A 23,518-nucleotide genomic window follows, 5' to 3' on the forward strand; every position below is an offset into this window, starting at 1 on the left:
TCCCCCTACCATCTTAGTGAAAGCCAGGAAGCAATGTATTTAATTAGCATCTGCGTACAAGGACATAATTTTGGAATTCTCCTGGCTCAGGAATTTACTAGATTTCAGTAAATGCCGTTCTGATAACTGACTGATACTTGTGTGGGATTTCTGCCTGGACAGATGTCAGTATTTACTTCTTGCAAATCATTCCTGAGCGCATGGGCCTCTGCGTGTTTCAGATGTTTCAACAGCCCAGCTGCACCAACAGGAAGGGCAGTGCTGGAACACCTCGCAGAGTACTGGAACACTGCATTTTGTGATGGGTAACGCTTTTAACACACTAAGCTGTGCTGGTTTCTGCCCTTCCACTGTCAGTCCAGTTAGTCACTCTGCTCTTGGGAAAAGCAAACCTGAGGGTGCTTTGACTGCTTATTTGGCCACATCAGCTCTTGCTGATGCAGTCATCAGCCCTGATACACATAGCATAGCGATCTTATTCGTGCAGCACCCTATTGTTTAAGCCAGAAACCTTTGCACAGAAGGGAGCCGGCAGTGCTGGTTTGCCCCTCTTCTATGCCACTGAAAGCTGCACGGCTGCAGGGCGGCTCTGCAGAAATGGATGCTTTTGGGGCAGAAAGGGGAGCTTTATGGGCAGAAATGGATGCATTTGGGCAGATACAGGCGCTTTGTTGGCAGAAATGGGCGGGTTACGGGCAGAAATGGGCGCTTTATTGATAGAAACGGGCGTTTTGCTGCTTCCTGGGCACGGTGCCAGAGCTACACCGCCCCCCTCCCTGAGCATCCCTGCGGCTCCCGCAGAGCCTGGTGCTGGGGGCTAGTTCTGAAGCCCCTCAGCAATGGCGAAGCACTGGTTGCCGGTAACGTGGGGGATTTATTTTTTATTTATTTTTTTTTAACCAGAGTGAGTGGGCGGGTGAGGGAGGCCGGGCCAGGCTGCGCCACCTCCCCTCAGCGCCCGCCCGGCTTCCTCATCCGCAGATTCGTCACGACACTGCGCCGGCCCGCATTTTAATTTTAATTATTTTTATTTATTTTTATTGTTTATTTTTATTTTTTATCCCCTTCGCGGGGAGGACGAGGAGCTCACCCAGCGCTCGGCCTTCCCCTTCCCCTCCGCGGGCGGCCTCCGTCGCCGTGCCGAATCTGCGGGGAGGGCGCCTCCTTTACTCTCGGCGGCGGCCGACGTGGAGCCTGGGGGCGGTGGCCGCGGGACGGGACCCGGCGGGGGCTCAACATGGGTTAGTGGGGCCGGGGGGGGCTGGGGGGGGACCGGCGGGGCCCCGGGGCTCGGAGCCGTGCGGGTGGCGGCTCCTGGGGGCAGCGCCGCGGGTGAGGGGGGGGACGGGGCTGAGCGGCGTGAGGCGGAGCGGCCCCGGCAGGGCCCCGAGGCCCGGAGCCCGCGGTGCCGGTGCCGGCCCCTCAGGGGCCCCTCAGGGGCCGTTCGTCTCTCGCCGGGCCTGGCCCGAGCCGCCCGGAGGGTTAAAGCCCTCCCGGAGTGAGCCTCCGCCTCGAGAGGCAAGCACGGGGAAGCGTTTTCTTTATCACAAATAGACTTGGATAAGGTTTTGCCTGCAAATCTCTCTCTTCTCTCCTCTCCGTTATCCAGTATGAGCCTAGCTGCATTGGTGTTTCATCATCTTTTACAGCGCTTAGGTGGATGCACAAAATTATTAAACTTCTGTCGATATAAAATCATCGACAGAAACCTTCCTTGTTACTGGCTTAGACCATTAGTGTTGTTTTTATCCATATACATCTAATAAGCGTAAGTCAGATACCAGTCTGGCCGCAGGTGCAGCATTTAAAGAGGAAGTGAGGTGCTGGGACAAGCCACGTTTGAAAAAAATAAAAATAAAAACGATTTTAAGCAAGCTCCTAGACCTCTCTGCAGCATTAATGTGCTTAACAACTTAATTGTTCACAGTGGGCTGTGATTTAACGTGTACCTGCTGATTTGCAGTTCATTTTAAGAAAGAATGAGTAGATGGGCCTCTGGGAGATTGTAAACATCAGGAAAATTTATTTCAGGCTTCGGAGTGGCCCTGTATAGTCTCTTACAGTGAAAAGACAGATGCCAGTACAAATAAAGAAGTAGTTGGCTCAGATTTTGGCAAGCGGGAGAAAAGGAAAAAACTCCTAACCACAATGAGGAAGCTCGATGCAACTTGATTTTGCTGGGTAGATCTACAACAACGTAGTGGCACAAGGCCAGGAAAGAAGGAGATAGTTCAGCCCACAGGTGTCCAAGTGGCAACCCGAGCTTGTCTTTTTTCACTGAAGAGAGGAAACACATTGCTGTTCAGTCAGAAATCAGGTCAGTCTCCATATCGCCAGCTGACATTGAAATGGCTTTCTGTTCTGATTTTTTTTTTGTAGGGGGCTTTTTCTCCACCATCTTTTCCAGCTTGTTTGGAACTCGAGAGATGAGGATTCTCATCTTGGGGCTGGATGGAGCAGGAAAAACAACCATTCTCTACAGGTTACAAGTTGGAGAAGTTGTTACCACCATTCCGAGTAAGTGATCAATCCTGTAGTAAAAATATCTCGTTTGCTGGTAGCTCCAACACGTGAGCTTTGCCAGCTGAAGTCACCACGTGCATACTTCAGATACAAAGAGACTTGAAGGAGTTGGAGCCAGCACTGTTGTATTTGAGAACTTTCTCGCGTAACATTATTATGGTGTGCATTTTTACGGTGTGGGAAAAATAATATTTTATGCTACCCTGCTGAATGCAAAATGTATTTGACTTCAAAATTGTTACCATGATTTTGGCAGGCTTTTCTTGATAGAGAAATGTTCACTAAATAGTAACTATTGACTATTGAAATCTCCTGTCTCCAAACAGCTCTAACGCAAATTCTAGAGTTTGTTATTTTTCTCATTCACTGATGGCATCCTGCGTAAAATTTTGAGCGTATACCTGTTTGATTTCCTATTTTTGACAAGGTTCTTAAGCTTGTTATATAAACACTTCTATTTAACACAGAAAAGAAACGCAGGTGCGTTTTTACTTTGTGAAGAAAGTGTAACAACTCAGTATGAGATCTCATGGAAAGAGATGCTTTTTTAAAAAGAAGTGCAACTGATTTTATTAATTGCCTTAGCATTCCTGCAGTCATACCCACATGTAGCAAACACTACTGTGTGTGCTCAAGTTTTCTGGTTAGGATCACTCAGTGTAACATGGAGGACAGAGATACTGGCTATTGAATCTCTTTCACATCTCTTAGATTCCTCCTGAATGACTGTGATAAACTGACTTTGGTCAGTGTTTTTTTTTTTTTTTTAAACCATTTAGAAGCCAGCAGTTTACTGTGCTTTTTGCTGTGTAGTTTTGCTTATTTCAGCCTCCATAAATTGTAGGCAGTCCATGTCTGTCATTTGTTTCCCTGTTCTGTGTTTCTCTGTGCTGACAGGACAAGGAATGACATATGTATGTGCTATAACTTTACTGCCATCTTCCAGATAGCAATGTCAAGTTTTCTGCTGAGAAGTAGTCTCTGCTGTGGTCTTATGAGGCCACAGATCTGGTGTTGACACAAAGGACGCATTCCTTAGTGCTTTATTGCTGTCAGTTGGGTACTTTGTTATCTAAACAGGCCATCCCTTTAACTGCCCGCTGTTTCTTTTGGTGCTTTCAGGCACATTTTTGTTCATTTGTAACAACCTTAGCATTTGTTGCAGATACCTAGGATATGTTTATAGTCTGGTTTTATTGTTCAAAGAATGCGGCAGTATTTTGAGCCATAAGTACTTCTTGGAGGAACTTCATTATGTAGCTAATGAGGGTTTTCAGGCATGAAAATTTTGAACTAAGTTCTGTAAATGTAGCTCAGGGAAAAAAAGAATCACCAACTGTGAAATTGTCTAACTTTCTTTCAGCAATTGGCTTCAATGTTGAAACGGTGACATACAAGAATCTGAAATTTCAAGTCTGGGACTTGGGAGGACAGACAAGCATAAGGTAATAAATATTTTATTATCTTCCTATCTTAGTTTGCACTTCTGAAAATGAGTTCTTTTAAGCTTAAAAACAGCTCATTGTCAGAACGCTTTCATCTGACAGAATTCAGTTTCTACAACCTCTGTTTTGAACTACAGATTGGAAGAAAAACAAGTGAATGTTTTCACTGGCATACAGTTTTGCTTTGAAAACCTAGTTTATTTGTTCAGTGTGTAATTAGGCAGTGTTCTGAAAAAAATGGGACATGGGTGTTAAAAAGCCTTTTTCAGCTCCAGTAAAATAATTCTGAAAAAGATGTTTTGTTGTGGTTCTTGTTAATTACTTGCATGTATGAATTAGTTGTTTAAAAAAATTAAGTTTATCCTTAAGCTTACCCTTCCTTGGTGACCATAATGATTATCTGTGGCAGGCAACATCACACAGTTGCTTCTACACAAACTGCTATAGAGATAACTGTTTGCTAAAACCTTATGTTTACAAACTTCATTTGCTGCCCTGTCCTTCAGTTATGAATTTGATGTCCCATGTGTTTTTTTTCCAAATAAATCTCTTCCCTGTATTTCAGCTTTTTTTTTTTTTTTTTTTTTTTTTTTTTTTTTTGTAGCCCTGTATTTGCTTCCTAGTGCCTTTTACCCCAGTGGCAGTTTTTACTTCTTCTGGGCAGGTTTTCATTATCTGGCTACAAAACACTGCTAAAACTGTACATTTTATGAATGGGATTTTTCTTCTGCAGGCCATACTGGCGGTGTTACTATTCAAATACAGATGCAGTCATTTATGTAGTGGACAGCTGCGATCGAGACAGAATTGGCACTTCAAAATCAGAGCTTGTTGCTATGTTAGAGGTAAGAAAACAAGCATGACGGTCATTTCAGGAAAGTCCAAATATTTGTTGGTGCTAACGTGAAATTTGATTCAGTGAATCAAGCTGTGAAATATCAGCTCTCAAAAAAGGCCCACGCAACCCTTCTGACTGAAAAGAACTAAATGTGCTGCAGGTATTTTATAGCTTTGTGCAGTAATTGTTTGGACAGTAAATTATATTTAGCTTTTGGTCACATGAAAACTTTCCCATCCTCAAGAACAGCTGCTCACTGCTTCGGTGGTGGCAAAAGTCAGGCCCTGAAGGAATACGAGTAATTAATATCTTACTAGGTATTGAATATGAAGGGCAGGTTTAGAACAGGGTAATAAGAGTAAAAAGAAGACATGTTAAGCAAAACTTTTTTTCAAAATTGCTGCAAGCTTTTTAATGTGTATACGTTGTTAAATTTACCTCTCATCTCATAATGTAACAGTATTCTGTAAACTTGCCTGTTTTGAAATTGCTCCCATGTGATGCTATGCTGGGAGCAAATGGAATTCAAACTGTCATTCTGTTGCTGAAGAATTTCTAAATTCTAATTGCTGAAGAATTTCTAAATGTTGCTGAAGAATTCCTAAAGCACAAAAACCAGCAAACTGACAAAATCCTATTTTTTTTTCTACATGTTTTTTACTGAATGGATTTAGTAAAAATCCCTTCAACAACTTGCATGATTCCCATTTCTTAGGAAGAAGAGTTGAAGAAAGCCATTTTGGTGGTGTTTGCAAATAAGCAGGACATGGAACAAGCGATGACTCCCACAGAAATGGCAAACGCCCTTGGTTTGCCAGCTTTGAAGGATCGAAAATGGCAGATCTTCAAAACCTCTGCAACTAAGGGTACTGGGCTTGATGAAGCAATGGAATGGTGAGTAAAAGTCTAATTATGCTAGCTTCATTAGTAAATTATCTTTTTATTTTTTGAAAGCTGGAGCTGTGGAAAGTCTGTCTGACATACAAGCTTTGTAATATGAATTACAGGTTTGCAGCACTTCTTTGGCACCTAATGAGAGCAAACAGATGAGCAAGATCGTGATTTAAGTGAGGGGCAGGCATCTCAGGACTTGCCTGTGCAGTCTAGCTAGGGCCACGTCGCTCCAGGCCATATTCCTAACAAATAAAACCAGAGCCCACATTAGAAGAAAGAGTAGCTGACTCCTAAAGATGTCTTGACATATTTCAAATGATTTTTTAGTAAACTGACCTACTCTTTTTCCTAGGTTGGTGGAGGCCTTGAAGAGTAGGCAGTAATACAAAGCTGACGATTGCAACGACGTTTCAGCTACATCCAACATTCCTCCTGCTGCAGTCAAGTATTTTCAGCCTACGAATACTTGTAAATAGGACAGGTTTGAGTTTGACTCCTGTAATGTGGATGCCTCTCTTTACTTGCAAAACTGAACCGAGTGACTGGCTGTGTACATTATGATATTTCCTTTCTTTCTTTGTGTTTAAAGATGTGCTTAATAATTTGTATGAAAGTTTTACTGGCTGGCAACTCCCCTCCCCCCCGGGGTGGTTTTAAGTTAGAGCGGTTACTAGATTGGTGTAATTAAAACACTAATAAAATCTGCAATGGTCAGCTGTACTTGAAGGCGTGGTGCTTGTCCAGCTACTGCCAGTTAAACCAGTCACATGGCTGAGCCTTCAAGGTTTCCTTAAGCTGATGGTGTTATGCTTCAGGCTCCCTCAGTGCGGATATGCTGTTAAAATAAAGTACAGCAACTGAGCTAATACCATGCTTCTCCTTGTTAATGTGGCTTAGTTTCACTTTCTTCAGTAACTGCCATCAGCCCCTATGTGCCAGGGCAGTAACATGAATTTAACTTCCACCTTTCACAGCTGTTATTTCTATATTCTCTGCTTAGCTCGCAATGACAGCTTACTTGTAGCTGCAGAAAGTGGAATATAAATCAAGGGCAAGAGGCAGACTGTTTTCTCCAGAAGGCAGGATGTTCATGGCCATGAATGCAGTTGTAATAGCCCATCTTTTAAAAATGAAGTAAAATTTAATATAAAAAATCACGGTGGTTGTCCATTCAACTGTACATGCTCTAGTAAATATACAGGTTTGGAAAAAACTGAAAGGCTTTGTTTTAAGATCCTAGATGAAAAAGAGGACATGAAAAATACAAATAAATACAATTAAAATATGTAAATACTTTTTTTTTCCACAATAATTAAGTTCTCTCGTTTGAAATTAGTTTTTACAAATTAATCCTCCAGAAAGGAAAAGCCTTTTCATTCCACTATTGCTAAGTCTTTCAGTGCATGGCTTCGAGGTCTCTTGGCTTTGTAGCCACGGCGCAGGAACTCTATTTTTCTCTTCCTGGTTTCTGCTTTGGTCTTGTGTCTCTTCAACTTCCTCCTTGCAGCAATGTCAGGGTTTGCTACGGTCTAATGAAAAACAATACATGCGTTTGCTTAGTTGTGTTTGCAGCTAACTGGTCCTGTTAACATCCAGCACTTCCCAAGAAATTGGTGACTGACAGACAATGCACCCATTTTCTAAGGCTTCTCAAAACCGAGGGTATCCTGGCTGCTCTGGCCAGGTTTACCACTGCTCTCCAGGTAACCCGAAAAGCACGGCCTTGGTGGCAGTCAAAACCTGCCCAGAAGTTTGATCTTAAATAGCATCATAGAATATCCTGAGTTGGAAAGGACCCACAAGAATCATCAGGTTCAACTCCTGGCTCCACACAGGACCACCCCAAAATCAGACCATGTGTCTGTGAGCATTATCTCACTCCAGCAGGCTCAGGGCCGTGACCACTTCCCCAGGGAGTCTGTTCCAGAGCCCGACCACCCTATCAATAGCTTCTCATTAATATTCTGAAATGAAACTATCCCAATGCAGGATGAAATGATTTTTCACACTCACATTCCTGGCCATATCTCAAGCCTTCAGAGAATCTATTCCTTTTCCCAGGAAAGAAAGCAGAATACACTTACCTGCAAGGCCCTTTGCTTTTTCCTCATAGCTCTTTTCTGATTGGCCTGCTTCTGCACTGAAGAAAAGGCAAGTGAAAAAGCCTCCAGGCCAACTAATTTCTTGAGCAGTTCTATAATTTCCTGGGAGAGGTTCTTCAGTGTTGGATCTAACAAAACAAAGTAAATTTGCTTAGTCTTTTCAGCATATGGAGCAAAAGCCAACAACCCGATAAGGAATTACCCATTTTACTAAAAATGTTTGTACTGATTAATCTTGCCCAGTATTACTGCAGACACCAGAGCAAAGATGGTTGTGAAATGTGCTGGTTCTTCACCAGCTTTCCCAGAGGATGACAAATTGTGCTTCATGCAGGTAAACCAAAAGCAATACTGAAAGCCCCCAATTCCTGTGCTGACATAGCAAAAAATTTATCTTTATCCATTTGTAACACTGTCAATTTCTACCTTACCAAGTGTCTTACTAACTTAGCAAAGTTGTTCCTTACCTAGCACTATTACTGCCCTCATCTGATTTTTTTCCAGTTCCGTTTTGTCCTCAGATGTAAGGACTCAGTGCCACACAACATATTTTTCAAGGCATATATTACTCTAAATGTACGGCTTGTGTAACTGTTTTTGTTTTGTTGTCTGTTCTTATTCTGTCATTGGATTTGCTTCACTTAGAACACTTCCATGAACAACCTGCCAGGCTTGCTTGCTCTTAAGACAAGAGTCCACTGAGTTAGATGGGAAGTTGGTTTGACCTTCTCCAACCAGGCATCACTTCATATGGGTCACACAGTGTGTATCTGCTGCTAATTCACTGCTCAGTTGACCTCATTAAGTGCTGAGGTCTTTCTGCAATCCTTGCTGTCATATTCCGCAGTACGTACACTCAGGCTTTCTTAAGATTTTTAAACAACCATGGATCTCCAGGGAGAAAAGAAGTGTTTCTGTTCAGGCAGTATCTACTGGGGCAGAGTGACCTGGACTCGTTTGGGAGGAAGGCACAGGTTCAGTAGGTGCACACCTGCCTGCACACACAGCGTGCAGCATTCCTGTACCGGATGCCTCTCCTCCCCTAGCCTCAAAATTTGTTCTCTTTCAGTCACTGCAAACACGTGACACACACAGGTTCATTTTCAGGACGCTCTGTTTCCGGGGAAAACAAGGACTACCACCAAACTAGCAATTCCAAGTTGTACAGCCCCTTGCTCTACAGTAACACATGGCCATAAGAAATCCCCACACTTTTGCATTAGAACAAACACTTTTAGCCATAGATCTTTGAGCCCCTAATCCTCACAGCAGACCTTAATGTGCCAATTCAGAAGAACAACACTTGGCAACAGCCTTGTTCAGGCTTCCCTAAGGCCTGCACTTCATCCCCCTCCTCAGCAAGGAGTCAGCCTTGCCACCACGAGTCCACCCTTTACCACTGTACTTTTTCCACTAGGTCACATGCTCAAGCATTGCCCACTTGCATGCAGGAGCCTGCCTAACTTAATTCCAGTCTTTGTCAACATTTACATTTTTGTTCCAGCTGTCCATACATTCTTGTCCTTTCCTGGTATTTTGGTTAAACTGTGAGTAGGTGAAGTGCACTGTTTTTGGCATCTGTGCCTCAACAGAGGAAAAGCATGATGGGCTGTTCATGCTGAGGCACAGATCTAACACCTTCCCCTCTGCTACCCTTTGTGAGGGATAGCGCTTACCTTGCTCTGCATAGGTGCTGTTCAGCTCCCTGTACAGTGGGGTGAGGATTGTTGGAAGGTATGGCTGGATTCTCTCTTTTCCCAGATCCACTGAGATTGCTCCCAGGAACTTAAAGATGCAGCTCCTCTGAAAGTAAGCGCATGGGACAGCGTAAGGCAGGTAAGAAGGAAACTGCCTCATTGAACTGCTAGAGGCAGCACTCTGCCCCCTGCAGCTTGGTGCCCTTGGCTTTCCCACATTTCACCACTCCACAAGAGGGCTGGAGGCATCGCAATTGAGAAGCAGACTGGCACAAGCCTTCCCTGAGAAACAGTCATTTCTCCACCAGAACCTCACAATCCTCGCACCAACACCATCTCCCAATGCCCTCTGCATCTTGTCCCCTGGAAGGAACAAGCCAGAGCAACACTGCTGTGCAGGTGCTTTCCCCATCAAAAGCAGCTGGTCTGACCCTGTTCTTACCTTTAAAGGGACTTTAGGGAAATACGCTGCTTCTCGTTTTGCCATGAGAGAGAGCTTCTTCATTAGCCACATCAGTGTGGCTGGCTGGCCTTTCTCTTCCGTGTCCTCTTCTTCTCCCTCTCCTTGAGCAGAAACGTCTTGCTCTCCCTCATCTTCAGAGGGCTCCTGCTCCTCCACTTCACATCCAAATTCTCCTGCAGCTTCTCCTTCCTCTGAGGGAGGTGCAAGTAAGTAAATAACTTTGGCGACAAACAGCAAATTCTTTACAACCTGGAGCACGGAAACAGAGCAGTCAGTCACTGTAGGTTCCTACAGCACCAGCGGTGAGCACAGCATGAAAGAGCCAAGGTTAGGGCTGGACAGCAGGGACCCCAGTCCTGCACTGCGGGGTGCCTCCCGCGTCTGACTCTGCCACCCCTCAGCCCCTCCAGCAGACCGACACCACCAGGGGGACTTTTCTGGGCCTCTCTGAGTCTAAGCCCCTCACCTCAGCTGCTCAGACACCTTCAGCACAGCAGCCAGGCACTGGGTATTCGCCCTGAGCTGTTTCCAGAGAGCAGCACTGCTGCCCTGGGTAGGAGGTCAACACCTCCTGGAGCCCCAGACAGGCTCCTGATCTTACCTGCTCCCCCAGAGACTGGTCCAAGAACTGAGAGTGCAGCTGATGGCAGAACGCAAACACGAGTTCCTTCATCTGGGGAGACAAAAAGGGGGAGGGAATCGTTCTGTGACAGAGCCAGCGGCAGGAAGCCCAAGCAGCATTTTGCAGTCACCAAAGGTGGTCACCAGGAGGCCAGTCAGTTGGCTCAGCGCAAGTTCTGCCTGCGTCTTGCAATACAGAAGGGAACTGCCGTGCTGCTGAGAACAGGACCCAGGGAAGCCCCCTCCCAGCAGCAGCCACCTACTCAAATGCTTTAAGTGATTACGATTTGGCAGCAGGCAGAAGCAACTGAGAGAACTGAACATGCCAATCTACCAAACCTATTTTTATGCCCCAGCCAGGGAGCGGGTGCGGGCACAGGGGGAGGAGCACTGCAGACATCATTACCTTGCTGTCCAGTTCAGCAGTCAAGAAGAGTGTGGACATGGACACCTCTGTTGACGGCTTTTTCTTCTTGACTGCCTGCCTTTCCTTCCACTTGTTGACAAGATCTTCTGGCTTGTGAGATGCAAACAACAAGCCAAAGATCTCAGTAGCTGTCAGCCAGACCCAGCTGTGAGGATGCCACAGGTGAGACTGGACATGGCCTAGGGGAAAGGAAACCTCTTTCAGCACAGGAGCTGGTCCAGTGGGAGCAGAAAAAGAACCACATCCCTCCAAGAGCTACCACAGCACACACTACAATGAAATGGTGAAGGAAATAAACCACGTCATCTGCTCAGAACATAATCCAATTCTTCTTGGGAACATTACCACAGCACTTCCACATCACTAAAGATGGGGCCATTGCTGGCAGTGATGACAACTGTGCAGGACAGGTGGGCATGGCACAAAGACACTTGCTCCTCTCCTGGCTGACCAGTCATGTTTCTGCGGCAGCTACAGTCCCCTCACGGGGCTCAGTGTCACAGCTCATCTGCCTTTGATATCTGGGGACTTCCTCCTGTGTGACTCGGGTGGGCTGGCCCTGCTCCAGATGGTCAGATCTAACCCCTGGAAGGAGGCTGCTGATGTTTCAGAGAGGAGAACGGAGCTGCCCTCTTGTCTCGCCTTTGTGCAAGCTGCACCTCAGTAAGCAACCCAGGATTTACAAGGGTTACCTCGTATCTCAGTAAAGGCACCTGGCAGGCTGAACTCTCTGAAGACATAAGCCAGCCAGAAACACTCCTTCTGATATCAGCAATTGAAAACTAGACAACAAAATGACAATAAGCCAGCCTGACATTGTAAAATCTCACTCATATGGAAACTTGGTGAATCACTGACCTCCAGGCCTTAACATCCTGGCAGGCACACAGTATTTGCAGTGCCATTACCACATCATCACTTGCTGGCTGGTGTGTATGATCTCATCAAGGAAATCTCTTCTCAGAAGAACTAAAAGTTTTCATCTAAGAGGCTGTAATTATGGTCAAAAATGCAATACTTTGCACGTATGTGCTCTTGGGATAATAGGGAATACTTCCCAGCAACTGAGACAAAAGGGCATATTGTTTCCATCAACTATATAACCCTTTCTGTTAAAATCTGCTCTTTCTCTGTCCAGTAGCTGCCATGTATTAGCATTTTGCAGCATGCAAACTGTGTGTGGCAGTTCAGTTGCTTATACTGGGCTGTAAAGAAATGCACAGCACACCAGCAATCTTCCCTGTAACCCAGCCATATTAGTTCTTGATACTTACCCCAGATACTGCTGATAAGATCTCCATGCTTGGTTAACTGAATCAAGTTGCACTCTGAGATTAACTTTGTTACCAGCACAAGGAAGCTGAAAAGCAGCCTATCTGCAGCCTTCTCCTCCTCCTCTTCAGTTATCTAATAAAATCAGCAAGACCAGAAATATGCTTACAAGGACTGGAAGACGGTGCTTATTTACTCTACTAGATAAATTTCAGATCAACTCTGCAAAGAAACAGAGGACTGACTGGTATCCAGTTGTTGTAACAAACTGAAGGGAAGCAGCTCCCTTAAAATATTTCCTCTGGAGACTGAACCTCTGCAGGAGATGATTGCAGACATTCTTCTCTGTTTTACACAAGTATCACTGAACAAACCCTTTGCTTTCCAAACGCAGGGAATTAAGCACACGACATGTATCAGTTATGCCTACAGATGTATTTGCACATGTTTGATTCTCATTCCTAGAGCCGAGCTGAGCTGAGATTTGCCTCCACCAGCCGGGAGGCCCCACACTGCTAGGACAACGCTCTTTTACTCTGTTCCCTCCAGGTTCTGACCACACTCGCAGTCACCGGCTGGCTTGATGCAACTCGCCAGCGCGTTACCCACATGTCGCAGCACAGGGGGTGATTACAGAGGATTTCTCATCACTGCTGATATTCACATCTCCTGCCAATTTGCACACCCCCAGGCTCCTCTCTTGTTCAGCGTGGTGCCCAGGCACATCAGCTACATACATGGCAGCTCCCCAGGCGCAGTGACTCTGGGATTATCGCATGCCATGCCAATCTGAGGCAGCCTTGTTCTGGGTTAATCATGTGCACATAAAGACATTCAGTAAAACAAAGCCACGGTCTGGAGAACAGGAAGGGAATTCCTTTGGAAGTTAAAGTGTAGATAACGCTCAACAAAGCAGTCAGTCACAAGTGATGCATTTCTGACCTTCTGTGTTTACTCTGCACCTATGAGACGTGTTTCCCGGTTAACCAGACGTCAGCATGGCTCTTTTATAACTACCTAGATTAGAACCCATCTCAGTGCTACGTATGCATCCTGCCATTCTTTCTGATGATGGTTTTTAACTTCATTTGAAACAAAAACCAGAAGTCCCTTCTCTCCTGCCACTGCAGTGAAGATCGCACAAGCAGAGAAAGCTACCTGGACATACACACGGCTACATGCTGTCAGCCCACCAACTCAAACAGGTTAAAAAAACAAAAGCCTTTGACTCAAGGGTTGTCTCAACAACCCCTTCCACCCACAGAGGTGGAAGCCTTGATAGAGGCTGGAGCAAGAAGTATGCCTGCAGGTTACGCAGCATGGCTGCAGGCTCAGCCCAGGTGGCTTTGCAAAGTTCCTTTGCAACTTGTGCTGTGACACACGACATGAAATTTGGGCTTACAGACAAAATATGGTTTTAGGTCAGTGACATGCCCTTCAGGACAAATGTGTGTGCTTTGTACCCTTCCTCGGTCCCAAACAGTAGGTTCAATGGTTAAATCTCTCCTACACTTCTTCCCTCCTTCCGTTTTCCTTCCCCAATCCTCACACGTGGTAAAATGACTTACATCTTCAAATTGAACTGGGTTGATTTCTTTTTCAATCAAGGTGAGGACAGCTTCAAGGCGGCGTTCAAACATGACTCCCTCCACTTCCACAAACAAGCCACATGCCTGGGCAGCCAACCTCCTGTGCAAGCTCTGCCAATAGAAAGAATCACACCTCTTGGTAATCAAATCTTGCAGCTCCCGTGAGCTGGTAACAGCTCCTATTTTTGCTTGTTGCAACAGCATCTGAAGAGAAGCTCATTTTCAGAGTACTATAGAAAAAGGCGATGCTGCCAGCTAAGGACACAAGCACCTGGCAGGACACGCTGTCCCTGGAAAAGCACCCTAAAACGAAATGCCAAAAGGCTGCTTCTAGCCCAGTTCCCAGCTGCAGAGCTCTGGGGGATACTTTGCATTTGCTGGTTCTTCACAATGCAATGGGCAGCTCACAGACAAGAACAAGAACTGAACAAAACAGTGATGAAAAGGATGAAATATTAAAGAACATTTGCTCCACTAGTGCAGAGAGGCAGCACCTGAGTCCTGTTTAAGAATAACTGAGCAGCCACAGGCACCCAGATCAAAATTGGAGGTCTGTAAGGCTATGTTTGCCACTGTCCAGCTGCTGGGAACAGAATGAAGCAAATCTGGGCTAAGAAAGCATGAACAGTTAGTTACTGGGATGAGAAGAGCTTTAAGGAATTTGCTCCAACCTTTACCCTGAGCAAAGGCTACAGCTGCTGAAATACCTGTCCCAAGCGGGGCTGTTGGAATGCAGCGCAATGCAGCTGTGAGCTCTGTAGGCTGACCTACAGCAGTGGCTGTTCCCTACATTTCTGTAGCTATACAAATCCTTATTTCTCCCTCTCTTCTTGCTAGCAAGAAGTATGATGTTAAGCACAGCTTTAAAAAAAATTTATTCCAAGATGACTCTTGCCCATGCTCCTTTCCTAAAACTCTTAAATTGGACATGACTGAACCCACCAATCCACCACACCCGGCATTAGCAATCCTACTTGCCTTAATCTCCCTCAGTCCCCAAATAGAGTTTTCTAGACCCAGTCATTCCAAAGAATACCTTCTTGCTGTGAAACCACTCTGTGACCAGCGAAAACATCAGATCTTGTTTATCGTTGTTTATCTTAGTGAGCAGAGATTTACACGTCAGAGCTGCCATCTTTTTGCATTTGGACGAGTCATCATTTATCATTGTCATGCAGAGGGAGAGAAAAAACAGCCCGCAGTATTTGTGGAGGAGGTCCTAGAAAGAAACAACTGTTAGCCAGCTGTACATCCCCAGGGAGCTTCTGGCACTTAAAGGGGTAAAGAGAGGTATTGCACATTATATAGGACCAGTTCCAGCCCCAAGTAGAGTCCACGTTAAGGCAGATGAACGGAAAGGAGAGGATGGTCCAGCTGGTGGAGCACGCAGGGAGTGCACAGCAGCCCCAACCTTCCTCTGATGCCAACTTGCTAACGTGTCCCTGGGATGCAACCTGAGTGTCAAATATTAAGGGGCCTTTTCACAACTAACACATTGAAACAGGCATAAATTTCTAAGCACTGCAGCAATCAGGCCCAAAGGCCCTTCCCTTGCAGAGACAGCAGTGCTTTGCTACCCTATAGTGTTGCTTGGAACAAGATACTAAATCTAATCGGGGGTGGAGAGGCACAGCTTACTGTGCAGAATTTCTCTTCCTCTGATTTTGTTGCTTGATTGCACTTCTCTCAGTCTCCTGTATGCTCAAACTCCAGCTGCAAAGCATCAAGGCAGCTTAGCATTTTGTGTATGTTATCCTGCATAGATGCACAGCTATTCTTTAAGCTTTCACTTTGATCTACCCTACTGAGAGTTCCTCCCTCTCCAGTCAGGCCAATGAAACTGATATTGTACATCACAGACCAGTTCATTCAACAATATCCCTAATAAATGTTAAAAGAAAAGATCATGGTAAGAAAGCTCTAGACTTCACTTTCTATTCATACCCCATTTCCTTAACTGGATGTGTTTTTTCCTGGTGTAAATCACCATTAAGTTTATCCAAGCTCTTGCTGACAGAGCTTTATTTTACTTGCAGACTGAGCACATTAGATACAGAAGTACTGCAGACTTTCCAGCATGTCATTTCTCTTCTGGAGCAAAGCCAGTTTTTTTGGAGATAAGTGAACGTCCTGCTCATGATAAAAGATAATATGAACTACTAAGAGCTCCCAAAATAAACTGCTCTGAAAATGCTGTTACTGCAAACAGCTGAAAAGAATCAAGTGCTTGATGCTTGGTACCAAGAGGTGGTTGTTACCTGTGGGAACATGTCAAAGAGGTACGCGATCATCTCCAGTGCAGACTCCCTTCCAGTTTCATACTCATAACTGTGAGGAAATGGTTAACAATTAGGGTTGGGTTAACACTGTAAATTTGCTAACAATTTACAAGAATGGCCGATGCTAGTGACACATGCTGGCAGGGATCTTTTTACAACAGCTCCTTAACCTGGTCTGATACTGAGGAGAAGAGAAACAACCTAAGGCTACTCAGCTCCATCTACCAGAGACTGGGCACAAGGAGGGCAAGCAGGGCTCCAGCCAACCTGGGTCAACACAACAGCCCTGTGCTATGGTGCTAGGGGGCCCAGGAAACTACTGTCACCTTGAGCAAAGGAGGGGTTGTGCTTGGAAGGAGGTTTCAGGCACATGGCTCCAGCTGAATTGGTGCAGCAGGCCTCAACTGCGCCTGCAACTGCAGTTGAGACCATTGCAAAGGGACAGTAGTCAGATAAATGCATTTTCCCTTACTCTTTCTGGATTTTCTAGTTCACCTGGTTCACAAGCTGGTTAAACACTAAGCAAACAACAGCACCTTTGCTTACATAGATAAACAGCAACAAAACCAGCTGTGAAACAGGGAAGAGATAATTGCTTTATTTCTCAAACATCCACCTCTGAAAAAGGGGAAGTGTTTTATAGGTAGGAAAATCAACACTCCATCCACACCCACTCCTCCTCATGAGCAGTACACACGAAGGCTACTGAAGTCATATATAAAGCAACAAGGTTCTGTACTGAGAGAAAGAGATGCAGGGAATATAAACTTACTCCAGCTGTGCAAGCATGAAATCCAAATTGGGTTTCAGCTTGTCACCAAGGGGGTAGTCCAGAACATATTTCAAGTAAATCTTGAAAACAAAACAAAACAACAGAAAGGGGTTACCAAGAAACACTTGGAAAAGCATGTAAGAAAGTTACAAGGAAAATCCAGTTGTGGAGCAGTACATTTATGAGAATAAACTCTTCCTTCTGCACGTGCCAGTTCTTATTCCACAAGGGATCAGCTGCTCTCAAGCTCCAATCCTGGAATAAGATCTACAGGCATTTCACAACTGCTAGATCAGTCTTTAGAGTATTACCATGACTTGTCAAGGCATCTGCTAATAGAAATTCAGCATCCTTCAAAATCCATCTAATAACTACGGAAAAGCTCTACTTGGCTATGCACAGCTCCTACTTTTTAATGCTTGAAATGAAGCAACCAATTCCAACTTTTGGTTGCTCTCAGCTTAGAAAGAGGGAAGAAGTAGTGGGAAGGAACTGTGGTTTGCAGCAAACTTTCTTCTGCTAGGATACAGAAAAGGGCAAGATTCTTAGTTACATGGGCCTAAAAGCCTTCCAAGGAGGAACTGTGTCACTGCTGTTGAGCAGCTCTCTGAAGGTATGCCCATGACAAGCAGTTTTACCACAGGCAAGCAGTGTGCAGTTCTGCTACGGATCAGTCACAAGCAGTAAAACCAGCCAGATAACAAGGGGACAAGGATTAGGAAGATGAAGAAACAGGGTTGGGGATTCAGTCGAGCTAAAGCACATCTATGTGAGAGCTGCAACAGCCACATTAAACCCTCTAGCCTGTTAGGCCAGCTGTAAGTAAAGTAACAAGAGAGACTTCTCTTTCTACCCACCTGCCTGCACTGGACTCGCACCGGCTCACTCTGGCCCGTGATGGCCAGCTGGGCAACCTTCTGCATCACATCATCAATTTCAGGGACAATCAGCTTCCTGTATAAAATAGCCTGAAAATGTGACAGCACAGTTGGATTCATGTAATTTTGTTTGCACAGCATGACATACAGCATTATAACCTGGGACGACACTGGTATCAGGTGGTACGTTAACACTGACTGGTGTACATCTTCAAACGTAGCCAGAAGGACTTTTTAAAAAAATAAAAAAAATAAACACACACACACACAGAAGGTAAAAAAGGTGGCTTGCAAATCCATATCTGCTTCTTTTGGAGGACACAGAGTATCTGGTCTAATGGTTATGGACATGGATTCTTTAGCAAAAACATTCTGCCACCCAAATGCATCCTCATACACACCACGTATATAAAAAAAGCCTCCCAAACAACTTTAAACAGTGACTACAACTCAAACAGGAAAGATTTTTTTTTTTCTTCTTTTTCTATAACAGAGAACTTTAATGGCATTCTGTGGCCTGTTCCTAACAAGATCTTACAAACTTCCACCAAAAGCTAAAATCTCTACCATTCCAGTGGCTCACAAAACCCATACACGTGTTCCACAGAAATACCTTGAGAAGGCCAAAAGCCGTAGCTTGGCGTGATGAATCATAGATGTCCTCTTCAGCAAAGCCAAGCAACACCTGGAGCTGTTTGCTTGTTATATGGCTCTTTGCATTCTTCACGAGTATTGTTACAGACTGCAAAATCAAATTGCATGTTGTCAATACACACACAGTGCCATAAAACATACGCCCACCTCAAAACCTGACTCTATTTATAAGACTTGGGTTTGAAAGGACAAACTGGTGCTCTGAAACATGCAGCTAACACTGTTCTCATCATTTTGATTTCAGCTGGCAATTTTGAGACAAAAACTGAATACAAGGAAATACACATATTCAGTCCTTGAAATGAGTGGGGAGGCTCACAGACATGAGCCATGTCACAGGAACGCAGACAGGAAGAGAAAAAATCATTTTGGCACTAGGACTCAGCATGAATTACTCAGTTTCCTCTATGATCATGAAGCTGTAATAGATTCAGAAATGCATTTAGAAGACATCTCAAGGAAGACTGTGCACTCGGTAACAGTAGTTATCACTACTATTAATTGCTCTCTTCCCTTGTCTCACTTCAGGTATGAGGGTTCAGTCCAATGAATCATGTTAAAAGCAAACTACTCAGGCACAAAACTGATGCCTCTCAGAAGACAGGGTGGTAACATGACACTCTTACAGGGAATAAAGGAGGCAAATATGTTTCTATAAAATACTGTGAGCTCCAAGTTGTGCATTGGAGCACAGCTCCAAAGGGGTAACTTTCTATAACTCCGGACTTAGGAAAGAATCAGAGCAAGAAAACATTTTCCACACTGCCTTGGAGTCTCCAGACAAACTCTCCAGGACCAGTTGCAGGAAGGATCTGCAGTGGAAAAAGTCTCATTCTACAAAGTTAATCCTAAAGTAGAAGTGAGCAGACCCAGCTCTGACTTACTTTGAAACAGTTCACAACCAGGTGGAAATTTTGGCCTTTGGCTACTCCTGTCTTGGCAAATTCTTTCAGCAAGAGGAAAAGCTGCTTGATTAGTGATTCCAGATTTGTATTGACAGAAGGCAAAGGGAACTTTAAAATCCATACTAAGGACTGCAGAGCACCAGTTATCACCTGTAAGAAAGAGTCAAAGGTCAGTACGTGGGTACAATGGCACTGAAAGAACACTTCTCTCTCTGCTTACTAATGTTGCCAAACTATCTGCAACTGTGGTAAAAGGGAATTAGCTATTCTTTCAAAACTTTTGTATGCAAAACAAAGGGTTTTTTAGTTCTAAGAATGCTATCTGCCACTCCCTAATTCCCTACCTGATTTTACTAGGTAAAGGCATTAACACCGTGCTGATTCACACCAGACGGCAGGAACTCTTCTGAAGCAGAGGTACCTTCAAGGCACAGGAGTTACTCTGGCAAAATCCCAGGTCACCTGAAAGCCCTGCTCCAGGTATCTCATGGTGTCTGATGCATGACTTCCATTCCCAGGAAACATGGGCTTTAATATTTTTCCCTCCTATGCTTACTCAAACCCTAGGAGGTTATCTGTGGTGTTGGGAATAAAGATTTTAAGAGCTGGACCAAAGGAAACCACAGCTGTGACGATACTGTTCTGTGCAGCCATAGGACCTCATGAAGCTCCTCACAGATGGTCTGCAAAGTACTTATATGAACATGCTCCAGGAGAACTCATCCACACTTCAACTAGCAGCACTAGGGGCAGAGCATTCAGTCCTCCATCAGTAACAATCCCTCCTCTCCCTTGGGATATCATCCTCAACTTGTTTAGCTGTACACCTGTGAAATTAGGTTCGAAAATGGGATGCCTTTCTCTGCTCTTGTAGATCAACAGCAACATGACACTTGGGGGCAGGACCCTTGTTAGCAGAAGAGACAGACTCCATCCAGAACTGTACCTTGACATCCATGGATTGCAGGCAGTTTATGAGCAGCTGAACAAAGGGGTCTAACATTTCCAAAACATGCTCGTCAGAAGAATTTATTTTGGAACTCTTCATGCTCATGTGTAGCAGCTGGCATGGAAAACACAGGACATTTATCTCAGACAGTGACTCAAATAAGTAAAGTCCCACATCGTTTTGGGTTATAGTAGAATTTAGGCCACATCCCATTAAAATATCTGCAACAGGCTAAGCACTTTTTTTTAATTCTCCAAGAGGCATCACTAGAGTTACCATATGGAAAACAAAATCAAGACAAGTGGCTGTGTTTTTATGCAATGTATACCTTCTTTTGGATACTCTTAACAAAAATTTGAATCTCAGAGCTTTCTTTTTGTATTTGAGGAAATCCTTACCCTAAGTCCTGAATCAACCAAGATAAGCATGTTTGTCCTTCTGCTGATGGGTGCTTTCTGCCCTCCTCTTGTAGGAGTGGGAGGGAGCAGCAGGCAGCTTTCTGGCTGCAGTCGAGGATCTGGAGGAGGGGCAACTTTTGTTCTGAAAAACAGTGTACAGCAAAGGTGAAAATTCAGTTTTCAACCCTCTCCACAGCAAGCTTGCTGTTGGGAGCAGAAAGAGCTGGACTGTGCTCAGCTGCTACCCACAGAGCAAGTAAAAGCAGATCTGTGAACACAGTGAACTGAACTGAATTTGAGAGCAACATAACAAACAAGACACTAAGACTTGAGAGCAACGTCACTATTACAAAGCTAACAGATGCACCTTGATTTGTGTAACTTCTCCACTTCGTTCTGCTCAGCCAACAAGACAGAACCTTGGTAGTTCCTTCAAACACATATGTTCACCGCATGATTTACCAATGATTTACTGAATTTTCTGATAGCTTTTAAAAACTGCTACAGGAAGTCTGCAAACAACTGTCAGATCCTACTGCAAGCCAGCCCACATAACACAGGGGAAAGGCAAGATGCCCAAACCTGTTTTGAGCAGTGACACCACCAAATGGAGAGGAAATCTGACGTTTCTACTGCCTGAAGTGATAGTGACAGGCCACAGTTTCTCTTGCTCCTGACACCATGAAAATGTCCAAGGCCTCAATCACCTTTTATATGCTAGTTTGTAGCTTCGTCCTGACACCATCACCTGTACCTACATACAAACATTTACATCCTGTTACCAGATGGTAACAGAGCCTTACTCAAGACCATGAGCACTTGCAAGAACAGACTTCCATTAGTTCAGGAAGTGATAACTTCCATTTCTAAGCTCTCTCCTTGTGCTCTGGCTGCCCAAATAATTAGCTTATATCAAAAACAAAGGGCACATGAAAAGAAGGAAACCCTCACACATTTGATTTGTTGGCTTTGAGAGCTGTCATTTCTGCAACCAAACCTCCAAGCCATTAACAGACCAGCTGGGTAAACTGGAACTTACTTTGCCTTTTCAGTTAGTAGAGGCAAATTTTCACTGATGAGACCGTGGCTGAGGAGGAGGAGATATTCTGCATTCATGTCCGAGTTGAAGATCAGCCCTGCCATGATGTGACGCAGCGTCTCATGCACCTTCCGGACTATCTTCAGCTTTGTGGTGCTCTCCAGAACCTACAAAGGCAGCAACATGAGAGTCACGAGGGGCAGTGGTCTGCCATGTGTATTCAGAAATCATAGGAAAAGCCAGAGCAACTCCTCTATCACCTGCTGCCTAAAGTCCCAAGCTCTCCTATTGCCTCAGCTCTGCTCCAGCATCCCTCCTTTTTTTTATCCAACCACTTCTTAGACTCCAGACAGTTCACCTGTCACCCCCAAGACACACCAGAGCTTGTGACCAAACAGGGCTCCATTTCTGCACGGGTTTGCACCCCACTCAAAAAATTGCATCTCTGTAAAGGCAATTACTCTACTCAAACAGACTCTTAATATATTTTGGTGACATTTCCTTCATGTGCAAGGGATCCAGTCACAGAGTATCATTGCAAGTCTTTGAAACTTCAGAGTAAACAGCATTAACCAGAGTTGGCAGAAGGAGAGCATACGGAGCACATGCAGTGGGATGTTTGCCATCTAGTGGGGGAAGCTTCCCAAAACACCATTTGATGCCCTGGCCATCAATAACAAAGTTCCGTTTTATGAGCTGGGTGCATACTACCTTCCACAAAGAAAATGGGGAGCCATTGTGGGATTATGTAGGTAATGTCACAGTAGACACCTGGAAGCTCTAGAGTTTCTTCTAGACCATATAGAACCGAGTACTCAAAGTAAAGCAAGACTCTGGCTGCCTTTTCTTACCTCTTTCAGTGGCAGAATTAATTTTGTCACCTGGCCCTTTCCTATGTACTTTCCAAGAATTTCATAGGAATCGTAGCTCTTATTCTTGCGTGCTTCCATGACCTTGGACACAATTCCCTTCACTTCCTTCTCTTCAGCTACATCCCCAAACAGTTCCTGGTTGAAAATCTTTGGAAAGCAGCCAAGAGAAATCAATGAGACGAGCAGAAAAGCAGAGCCAGATTTTCCCAGTAACACCAGAACCACACTATTTTTCTCCAGCTTTAGAAAGCCCAGTTCTCTGGGTTGCCCATGAATCATGCCCACCTTTCCTCTGTCAATACAAGAGGCACCAGGCTGAGCACACCAGATGGGGAAACTGTTTTCACTCCCCTCTGTGGCACTGCGATACAAGAAGCGGGATTCCAGTCAGACCAAGACATGCAAATAAACCCCTTTCTGGGTGGCCGGCTGAGCTCCATGGACTGCATTGCCTAGGTATCTGTTTACTATTGCTCAGCCATTTAGACCACAGGGAAACACAGTTGAGTATCCTGATCTTGAACCAACCTCCCAATTCTGCAGTACAAGCACAATCAGCCCTGTTTGCCACCAACTGTGAGGCAATCTACACACAACCTTTTCCCGTCTCCTTCTCCCCCATGCATTTTACAATGATGTTTCCTTCAATCTTGAATAGCTTTTACCTCAATCAGGATATCTAAGCAGGGATCCAAATCGCCAGCACTCAGCTTTGGAGTAAGGCCCTTCAGTAACAGGTTCACAGTGAAAGTCAGCACATGGAGCTAGAGATAAAGAGAACAGATCATGTTTCCAATATCCTGCATGGAATTCTTGACTTATATTCTTCTTATATTCTTACTGGATAGGCAGACTCCCACAGCAAAGGCATTGCAACTCACACTACAAATGAACTCTTGCT

General features: G+C 44.7%; 2 protein-coding genes across 2 annotated transcripts in view; one reads left to right on the forward strand and one right to left on the reverse strand.

Annotated features, from left to right (window-relative positions):
- Positions 1 to 1,162: 1,162 nt before the first annotated feature.
- ARL1 (ADP ribosylation factor like GTPase 1) lies at positions 1,163 to 6,420 on the forward strand. Its single transcript, XM_032185756.1, has 6 exons — positions 1,163 to 1,241; positions 2,380 to 2,517; positions 3,887 to 3,968; positions 4,702 to 4,813; positions 5,522 to 5,700; positions 6,053 to 6,420. Exons 1-6 carry the CDS (start codon positions 1,238 to 1,240, stop codon positions 6,081 to 6,083), a joined length of 546 nt encoding a protein of 181 aa, XP_032041647.1. The 5' UTR covers positions 1,163 to 1,237; the 3' UTR covers positions 6,084 to 6,420.
- Positions 6,421 to 6,642: 222 nt separating this feature from the next.
- UTP20 (UTP20 small subunit processome component) overlaps positions 6,643 to 23,518 on the reverse strand; it is a 65,500-nt gene continuing 48,624 nt past the window's right edge. Inside the window, exons 44-62 of the mRNA XM_032185746.1 lie at positions 23,283 to 23,381; positions 22,597 to 22,764; positions 21,746 to 21,912; positions 20,707 to 20,848; positions 20,306 to 20,422; positions 19,339 to 19,509; positions 18,414 to 18,542; positions 17,780 to 17,890; positions 16,923 to 17,002; positions 16,130 to 16,199; positions 14,908 to 15,090; positions 13,851 to 13,982; positions 12,285 to 12,417; positions 10,990 to 11,189; positions 10,564 to 10,635; positions 9,942 to 10,211; positions 9,479 to 9,605; positions 7,785 to 7,930; positions 6,643 to 7,229 (exon numbers count right to left, since the gene is read on the reverse strand). Of these exons, the coding sequence (XP_032041637.1) occupies positions 7,074 to 7,229; positions 7,785 to 7,930; positions 9,479 to 9,605; positions 9,942 to 10,211; positions 10,564 to 10,635; positions 10,990 to 11,189; positions 12,285 to 12,417; positions 13,851 to 13,982; positions 14,908 to 15,090; positions 16,130 to 16,199; positions 16,923 to 17,002; positions 17,780 to 17,890; positions 18,414 to 18,542; positions 19,339 to 19,509; positions 20,306 to 20,422; positions 20,707 to 20,848; positions 21,746 to 21,912; positions 22,597 to 22,764; positions 23,283 to 23,381 (2,673 nt within the window). The 3' untranslated portion in view covers positions 6,643 to 7,073. The remainder of the gene's footprint in view (positions 7,230 to 7,784; positions 7,931 to 9,478; positions 9,606 to 9,941; positions 10,212 to 10,563; positions 10,636 to 10,989; positions 11,190 to 12,284; positions 12,418 to 13,850; positions 13,983 to 14,907; positions 15,091 to 16,129; positions 16,200 to 16,922; positions 17,003 to 17,779; positions 17,891 to 18,413; positions 18,543 to 19,338; positions 19,510 to 20,305; positions 20,423 to 20,706; positions 20,849 to 21,745; positions 21,913 to 22,596; positions 22,765 to 23,282; positions 23,382 to 23,518) is intronic.

This window comes from Aythya fuligula, chromosome 1 (genome assembly GCF_009819795.1).
Source record: "Aythya fuligula isolate bAytFul2 chromosome 1, bAytFul2.pri, whole genome shotgun sequence".
Classification (NCBI taxonomy): Eukaryota; Metazoa; Chordata; class Aves; order Anseriformes; family Anatidae; genus Aythya; species Aythya fuligula.

Coding starts and splice junctions, on each gene's coding strand:
- ARL1 (XM_032185756.1), top strand. Junction 3,969..4,701: donor GGAGGACAGACAAGCATAAG/GTAATAAATATT, acceptor TTTCTTCTGCAG/GCCATACTGGCGGTGTTACT. Junction 5,701..6,052: donor CTTGATGAAGCAATGGAATG/GTGAGTAAAAGT, acceptor TCTTTTTCCTAG/GTTGGTGGAGGCCTTGAAGA.